The following is a 9,379-nucleotide window of genomic DNA, read 5'->3' on the forward strand; positions in this document are numbered from 1 at the left end:
GTGAGAGGACATGCCCGATGAGAAGAACTGACTAAAGACCATGTCATAGGTGTCTTCCTAAGCTAGACATGGATTCTAGAAGGGATTAGATCCTTTTAGAGTATGCTACTGGACTTTTTCTATGGGACACCTTGCCGAGGGGTTTAGGTGTACTTGAGTATTTTTCTCTGAGTTGGGTATGACAGGCATACCATATGGTTCTCAAACTAGAGCGAGGGCTTAGATTGCTAGATCATCATCAAGTCCCAGTTGTTCATAGTACAGTGGGACAACCACCAGTAGGTCATAGAGATAATAGCGATCCTTTATCGGGGGATGGAGCCCAGAGTGCACCTTTGCTAGTATTATCTGATAAGGATAAGCGTCGTTATGTAAAGGTTAGAAATATGGATCTACCTCGGTTTCAGGGTGGAATAGGTGAGGAAGCACATAATTTCTTGTCTAAGTGTTGAGAGTTACTTGAGATGGTTGGCTTGGTTGATTAACATGGGGTCTCTACACTACAATTCAACTACATGGTCCAGCTAGAGAGTGGTGACATGTAATGATCCTAAAGGTCATTTTTGGAATTTTTCATAAAATGATCATTTTACCCCTCCCTATAGTTGCCCTGAGTCGTTTCTGATTAGTATTGAGTATTGGTTTTGGGAATCTATGAAAAAATTGGGTTTTGGAAATTTTGAGTTTTCATAAGCTTTAAGAGTTCAAAAGTGGTATTTGGGCCACCAAAGCAATGAGTCTCAGAACAGAATTCTATTGATTTCAGAAGCTCCGAAATAGTTAAATTGGTTTACGAGAGTTTACGGATTCGGAATTAGAGTTGTAAGGAAGATTTAAGGTCTTGAGTTGGAAATTTGATGAATTTTAAGCCAAGGTTTGACATTGTTCAGCTTTTGGAGTTTTTGATGCTCAGAATATAATCCGAAGACTCCTTAGGATTTGGGGGATGGATTTTTCTCTAGGAGAAGCATTAATTGAATTTGTAGAGTTCCCGAGCTTGTTTTGGTATTTTGGGTGCCTAAGTTAGTTTCGTTGTGACTTTTTGAGTTTTGGGTCAAGGAGACTTTGAATTTGAATTCGAATTCTGATGGGTCCATTAAGTTTAAAACATTGAAATTAGTATGGAGGTATATAAATTTTATGTGCTCGAGAATCCGAACAAATCTCGAGGGTCGATTCTAGGACGTGAATTTCTTGTGTTGTTGTGTTTTGTCTGTTGTCTGGGTGCCTGTGTATTAACCCTTTGCGTTCATGGAGATGGTGACCGCATTTTCGAGGGGTAGAGCGGGTAGTCTCCATGTTCATGGGCCACTCTTGGTCGCGTTCATGGAGTGTAGGTCTTCCTTCTTCACGTTTGCAGAGTAGAGAACACGTTCGTGAAGGGTAACTAGTTTTCCTCCACATTCGCATAGTAATGGGCCACATTCATAGAGGGTAATAAACCCCTGAACTGTCTTTAAACCCCATATCGTGATTTAGACCCCATTTCACCATTTTGGGAGCTTGGGAAGCTTTTGAGAGACAAACGTTTGATGATTTTTTGGTGGAAATCATCAGCATGAGTTTCTTTATCACGAATTCATCTTTGAACATTGATAGTTTCTGAATTTCTTAGCTCTAATTGAGGATTTTAAATTGAGGAAGCTTGGGGTTTTCAACAACCAAATATTTTAGTGTTTTGATGATTTTGAAGTGGTTTTAGGTCCAAATTCATTTCTGCTTTCACTAATAGAATCCAAAAACATCAAGGATCATTTTCATGTAAAAATTTCTGGATTTTCTATTCATTTCAAAAGTGGGTATTTTAGGTTGTTCGGGTCAGGTTGGACTGGTTATCAAAAATGTTGAATTGGGTATAGTTACACTCATTTTCTCATTGTAATTGCATATTTGAACAGATTATATTGATTCAGAACATTGGCATAAGGTTGAAGCTTAGATTCCGGAGTTATTCGGGATTAAAATTGAGGTAAGTGAATTTCTAATCCTTAGTTCGGGATTGAAATGAAGGCAAGTAAATTTCTAAACCTTTATGTAAGCTTGTATGATCATGTATTCGTTTCTGAGAAATTGGGTCGTGTCAAGTTGGTATTAAGCCCAGGTTCACCGGGCTCACTAATACAAAGCTAATGTCTAGTAGAGTCTTGAGAAATAGTACGGAGATTTCCGTGACTTATCTTCGAGAGGCTATAGGATGTCTTTAGGAACTTGTCCCTTTTGTATCGCTGTCATACAGAGTATGTCTTATCATTTTTTGGAAATCTCACTTGCTCCACTCTTTATAAAGATGGCTCGCACACGTGATAGCCCAAATTAGGGGTAGAGGCCGACCCCGAGGTCGTACCAAGACTAAAGCTCCAGCCCGAGGTAAAGAGAAGACTCTTAAACTAGAGGTGGATCCATAAGTAGCTCTAGTACACTAACAGACGATGGAGCCGGGACTAGCCCATCCATCTCCCATGCTAGTTACAACTCTTGACCTCTAGGCTATGCTTTTTCAGATACTATCGGCTATTGGGGATACACAGTAGGAATCATTTCCAGCTGTTCGAGTACCATAGGACCAACATGCACCAAAGGTACTATTTGTTCAAAAGCCACCAACACCTATCGCTCTGCCTGATGATCTGGAGGGCGTTATGCCACTTCGGTAGCAGAAGATGCTAGGGGTGCTCTTAGACTATCATTGCTGAGGTTTTATGGGGCTGTGGGTGAGGATGCCTACGAGTTTCTACTTACTTGCCGAGAACGGCTACAGACTTTGCATCTAATAGAGTTAAGAAGAGCCAACTTCACTGTTTATAAGCTAAATGGTCCTGCCCGACAGTAGTGGAATTCATATTTGTAGACTAGGCTAGTTGGGTCTCCACCAGTGTCATAGGCTGAGTTTTCAGAAGCATTTTAGCCTGGTTTATTCCCAAGACCATTAGAGATCAGCTCTGAGATCAGTTAGGTCAGTCCAGCCGTCCTTTCCAGGCCTCCCCTCACACTTCAGAGGGTTACTAGCACTTTTAGGGGGCTTTAGTTTTGATTTGAGTCACAATCGAGGTGGCACACACACGGGTTCTTTCGGCCGAGGTGGTCGACCTCCAGCTTGGAGCCGACAATCACAGGGGTGCAATAAATGTAGGGAGCTAGATCATTGGTTCCGTGAGTGCCCTTACTGTAAGCCAGCCTTACCAGCTCCACAAGCTGCTAGACCTGCACCAGTAGCAGCACCTCCAGTTACAGGAAGAGGCTAGGGCTAGGACAGCAAGGGTGGTCATCAAGGTGCACAGGGAGGTTCCCGAGGAAGCGAGGCAGAAGGCAGGGTTGATGAGTAGAGTAGAGGATCCAGCCCACTTTTATGCAACTCCATCTAGAGCAGAGGCTGAGGCCTTGGACAATGTGATCATAGGTACAATTTTATTATGTCATTATCCTGCGTCCACTTTATCTGATCTAGGCTCCACCTATTCCTATATATTTATATATTGTTCCCCTCAACTGAGTATGAGTCTGGAGACTTTAGTTGAGTCATTGCGTGTTCTAACCCTGGTAGATGATTCTGTAGTAATGGATCAGGTCTTTAGATCTTCTATGGTGTCTATTCCGAGGTGAGACACTGGGGTCGATCTCATTTTATTTGATATAGTGGATTTTGATTTGTTTTTGGGCATGGACTAGTTATCTATTCACCGTGTGGTCTAAGATTTTTATGCCAAGACTGTTACATTAGTCATGCCTAGTATCCCATTGATGGTATGGAAGGGTTTTGTAGTTGCACGCCAGTTGGGATGATTTCTTTTGTTCAGGCTCAAAGATCAGTGGCTAGCGGTTTTTTGGTATACTTAGCTTGTGTTAGAGATATGAGTAGGTAGGGCCCTACGGTTGACTCAGTACCTATGGTCTGATAGTTTGTAGATTTGTTTCCTGCTAATCTGCCTAGCCTTACTCCTAATCGCGATATTCACTTTGTCATTGATGTAGAGCTGGGTACTCATCCTCTTTCCATCCCATCGTAATGTATGGCCCCTGCAAAGCTAAAGGAGCTCAGTGTTCAGCTTCAAGATCTCTTGGATAAGGGATTCATTCTGCCTAGTGTATCACCTTGGGGTGCCCCAATCTTGTTCATTAAGAAGAAGGATTGTACTGTGCTAAAATGTATTGATTACAGGCATTTGAACAAAGTTACAGTGAAGAACAGTTACCCCATGCCTAGAATTGATGATCTATTTGACCAGCTTTAGGGTGTCATGGTATTTTCTAAGATTGATTTGAGATTCAGCTACCACCAGTTGAGGATTAGGATAGTGGACATTCCTAAGACCGCATTTAGGACTCGTTATGACCACTGTGATTTCTTAGTGATGTCTTTTGGGTTGACTAATGCCCCTTCGGCCTTCATGGATTTGATCACTCAAGTATTTAGGCCATACTTGGACTAATTTTTCCTAGTCTTCATCGATGACATTCTGGTATAGTCGCGGAGTGGGGATGAGCATGAGCAACATTTGATCCTGTCTTTGAGAGATCAGCGGCTATATGCCAAGTTCTCAAAGTATGAGTTTTATCTTGAGTCCATAGCAATCTTGGGGCACGTGGTATCTAAGATAGCATTAAGGCAGATCCGGCGAACATTGAGCCTATTCGTGATTTGGCTAGGCCCACCTCTTTGACTGAGATTCGTAGCTTCGACGGATTGGCAGGGCACTATAGGCACTTTATTGAGGGGTTCTCTACTATAGAGCCACCTCTGAATCGATTGGCTCACCAAGATGTTTCTTTTTTGTGGTTGGAGGAGTGTGAGAAGAGATTTTTGAGGCTTAAGGAGTCGCTTACCACCGATCCTATATTGACCCTTCTAGTTGATGGCGAGGGATTCCTTATTTATTGTGATGCATCCAACGTTGATTTGGGTTGTGTACTGATATAGCAGGGTCAGGTTATTATTTATGCGCCACGGTAGCTTAAGCTACATGAGTGCAACTATCCCACTCATGACTTGCAGTTGGCGATGATAGTTTTTGCTCTTAAGATTTTGAGGCACTACCTTTATGGAGTTCAATACGAGACAGGAACCTTTGGTATATTTTATTCTAAGGGATCTAAATTTGAGGCAGTGCCACTGGATTGAGTTCCTCAAGGACTACAACCTCTCTATTCTCTACCATCCAGGCAAGGCGAATATAGTAGTAAATGCCTTGAGTCGGAAGGAGATGAGTATGGATAGTCTATCCTTCCTTTCTACTGTAGAGCGACTATTATCTTTGGACATGCAGACCTTAGCTAACTAGATGATTCAACTTGACATCTTTGATTCCCAGTGTGTGTTAGCTTATATGGGAGCTCATTCATCTCTATTGGATTGGATTCGCAAACGTTAGTTTGAGAATGAGGACTTAGTTGCACTTCAAGATTGATTTTTGGGAGATGACGCCGCCTAGATACTTTAGATTCAGATGGGGTATTGTGGTTTAGTGATCATCTCTGTGTTCCAAGTTTTGGAGATTTGATTCAGTTTATCCTTAGCGAGCCCCATGATTCCACATATTCTATCCATCTGGGCACCTCTAAGATGTATCGTGACTTGAGGTAGTATTATTGGTGCAGTGACATTAGGAGAGATATTACCAATTATGTGTCACATTGTTAAAGTTGTTAGCAAGTTATAACCGAGCATTTGAGGCTTGGTGACGAACTTCAGATATTACCCATTCCTAAGTGGAAGTGGGTGCGAATCACCATGGATTTCATTGTGGGGTTGCCTCGCACTTCTTGTGGTCTTGATAGTATTTAGGTCATTGTAGATCGATTGACCAAGGCAGCACACTTCCTTCATGGGCTGCCTATTTCTTTCATCTCAAACCGGGGCTCACAATTGATATCTAGCTTTTAGAGGAATATTTAGGAATAGTTGGATACCCGTGTCGAACTTAGCATAACTTTCCACTTATAGACTGATGACCAGTCAGAGTGCACTATTCAAGTTCTTGAAGATATGTTGCGGGCTTGTGTTATGGATTTTAGGGGTTTGTGGGATCAGTTTTTGCCCTTGGCAAAGTTTGCATATAACAACAGCTACCACTAAATTATTCAAATGGCCCCATTTGAGGCCTTATATAGTAGGCGTTGTCGCTCTTTGATTGATTAGTTTGAGTCAACAGATCCTAGGCCACGCTATACAGACTTGTTGCAAGAGGCCTTAAAGAATGTGAGGGTGATTCAAGATAGGCATAGGGCATCTCATAGTAGGCACAAGAGTTATACGGATCGTAGGTGTCGTCCGTTGAGATTTGCTATTGGTGAGAGAGTATTCCTCTATGTATCACCCTTGAAGGGCATGATTAGATTTGGGAGGCGGGGCAAGCTTACCCAGGTATATTTTCCCTTTGGAGATATTGAGGACCGTTGGCGAGGTTGCATATGAGTTAGTTTTACCTCTGACCTTTTCAGCTATTCATTCGGTCTTTCATATTTTAATACTTAGCCGATATGTGCCATACGAGTCCCATGTGCTTTAGTATGATGCAGTTAACTTGGATGATCGTTTGAGCTATATTGAGGAGTCAGTTGCTATTTTGGCCTGAGATGCCAGGTAGTTATGATTTAGATCCATTCTTATGGTTAAATTCTGTTGGAGGCATCGTCCAGTCGAGAAGGAAACCTAGGAGACCGAGAAGGAGATGCGGATATAGTTCCGCTACTTATTTGAGCCTTCAGGTACATCTTGACTCTTACTTTCACGGATAAAAATTCCTTTGGTAGTGGATGTTGTAATGACCCTCCAGGTCATTTTTTAATTAAAGCATTCATTTCATCATTTAGACCATTCCTATGGCAATCCCAAGTCATTTATGACTTGCTGGTATTAATTGTTCGGTCGCCTGGTCATTTGTTTGGGTTTTAGGCCCGTTTCCCTACTTTGGAGCTTTTATAACTTGAAAAGTTGACTTCGTTCATAACTTCAGGAAAACGACCTCAGAATAGAATTTTGAGGATTCCATCAGTTCTAAAATGGAAAACTTAGGCTACTAGAATGGTCAGCACAAGTATCGAAGCAATCAATATGAGTTTGGGGCCATTTAGCGCTTTTGCTTTGGAAATTTGGCCCATGGTTGACTTTAGTCAACATCTTTGGAAATTTTGCTCAAATGAAAATTTTTAAAATGCGGTTAGTTCTGAAACATCAAGTTTGATCTAGAATGACCCTTTATTCGCTTCTCGAGGCTTCTGATCTAATCCAGAGGCCCGTTGTGGAATTAGGCTCAAAATGGCACTTAGGTGTGGAACCCACTTTTTGTTAAAATAACCACGTATGGAAATTTTGAATGTGCCATTGAGTACGTAACGTCTAATTCAGTGGGGTAGCATATCTCATTTTCTCGCACTAGTTTTCGATTGAATTTCGAGTACCCCATTGGAGGATTTTACATACTAAGTTCATTTTTGCACCAGTCGGTCTGGTGTCGTCACTAAAAGGACTCCTGGTTGCTAAAGCGAGTGCCGCTAAAATGGCTAGAAGGTCGCTAAAGCAACCAACCCTCTTGGGAGGGTGTTGCTTCAGCGATAGACCTCTCACTAAAGCAACTGATAAGCGACCTGGTGTCGCTAAATCAATGCCCGAGTCTTTGAGGTAGTTTCTTAGGCAACCAATGGATGTTCACTTTTGCGAAACCTTGGGCCCGTTTAAGTCCAATTTCCAGCATAATTCTTATAACTTTGAACTATGAATTCTCCTTCAATTCTTGGGTAAGTTGGGCGATTCAAAGGGCTATTCTGTGTGATTGTTCGAGGGGATTCTAGCGGTGTGATCATAATTAAGATTTAGGGCTTCCTTTGAGGTAAATTTCCCTTTTCTCCCTGCAAGTTTAGTGCTCTTGAAGCTAAAATACCAATGTTGATGCATGCTTGGATTATAGCTGGTGTTGTGAGTGAATTGTGTTCCTTTTTGGAACATGAGCTGGGGGTAGTGATTGGACCCCATTTTGGAGTTAATTACGTGAGTTACGGTGCGTGTCCCACAATTCCCAATTTTTAACTCCGAAATTGGCCCGTCTCTAAATTCGACAATTTTGGTGTCATAATAATCGTATTAAAATTGTGATTCTATTAATGATTTCGTGGCATTATTCGAAGGCCGTTCGAAAGGGAAAACCTCTGGTTCCATGAGTTGGAGCACGCATGGTCGGCCTATAGGTAGGCTACAGTTTTCCTCCCTTTAGACTAAGCATGTTTTGGCACTTGTATATTGAATTGTATGAGCTTAGAGGGGTTTGGGCATCGAGCATGCTAAATTCCTAGAACTCATGTCCTAGGCATTACTTTTGGGAAATTGCTAGGCTGTTAAAGCATGACTCTAGTTGTTGTGGTTATCCCTACTTTGTGGTGTGTGTTGTGCCTTTTGTTTATATATTAGGAAGTTTGTTTGGCCTTAGTCCTTAGACTAGTGTTGACTTAGACTTGCACAATTTTGGTGTCGTTGGGCCTTAGAACTTCCCTGACGTCATTTCGTACAACTTAGCTCCCTATAGACTGATATAGCAAACTTAGGTTTGATAGTCTAGGCTTTAGCTAGGCAGTAACACAGCTTGAACACCTTACCTCCATAATATCCTATTCTTCTATCGATCGTGTATCACCTGGTTCTTGGTTCTGGAAGTATTTTCAACGGTTCTAGTTAGATATGGTTCGGCTAGAGTGATTCATTAATGGCGCTCGATTAGGGGGTACTCCCCATGAGGCTCAGTTATTCATTGATCCTAATTCTTACTGACTCACCTCTATTCGTGGTTCAAGTCCCCAATTCACTCTGTCAGGCAGTGTTCTAACCCTTGCCTTTGTATTAATGCCTCGATTCAAGTCTGTCGCTCCTTACTTTGCTGTGGTTTGAGCCCACTGCCTTTACATAACCTTAGTTCAAGTCCATCGCTCCTTACTTTCTTTGGTTCGACTCCTTAGCTACTATTACCCAGTTCAAGTCCATGGTCTCTCTTACACATGGTTCAAATCCACGCTTATCTATCATCGAGGTTCAAGTCCTTGGTTGCTTTAAATTCTCAATTCAGGTACCTGATCCTCTGATGAATCTTGGGTTCAAGTCCTTATCTAGTCTCAGCTTGAGTTAAGGCTTCAGGTCTTCGGGATGGTTTAGTTCAAGTCTGGGAAATTGGTGGCGCTATTGGAACTTTGTTGAATCCATTCATTCTACTTCAATTATCCTTTCTCCTGTCTGGCTTATGGGAGTTCGTTTAGGTTTTTACCTTAGACTTGTGCACGAGCGTACCCGTCGGGTTTATGGGAGCCCGGCGAATTTAGTTTCTTTCTTTCTCTTTGTGTGTTGAGTACCTCGTTTTCATACCTACATTTACTTCTTACTTTGCCTCTGGTTGTGGTTATT

At 41.9% G+C, this 9,379-nt stretch overlaps 1 protein-coding gene across 1 annotated transcript in view; it reads left to right on the forward strand.

Annotated features, from left to right (window-relative positions):
• Positions 1-3,242, forward strand: part of LOC129872853 (ATP-dependent helicase rhp16-like) — a 31,985-nt gene extending 28,743 nt beyond the window's left edge. Inside the window, exons 12-15 of the mRNA XM_055947794.1 lie at positions 186-377; positions 1,899-1,969; positions 2,502-2,579; positions 3,131-3,242. Of these exons, the coding sequence (XP_055803769.1) occupies positions 186-377; positions 1,899-1,969; positions 2,502-2,579; positions 3,131-3,242 (453 nt within the window). The remainder of the gene's footprint in view (positions 1-185; positions 378-1,898; positions 1,970-2,501; positions 2,580-3,130) is intronic.
• Positions 3,243-9,379: the final 6,137 nt, after the last annotated feature.

This window comes from Solanum dulcamara, chromosome 2, assembly GCF_947179165.1.
Source record: "Solanum dulcamara chromosome 2, daSolDulc1.2, whole genome shotgun sequence".
NCBI classification, from domain to species: domain Eukaryota; kingdom Viridiplantae; phylum Streptophyta; class Magnoliopsida; order Solanales; family Solanaceae; genus Solanum; species Solanum dulcamara.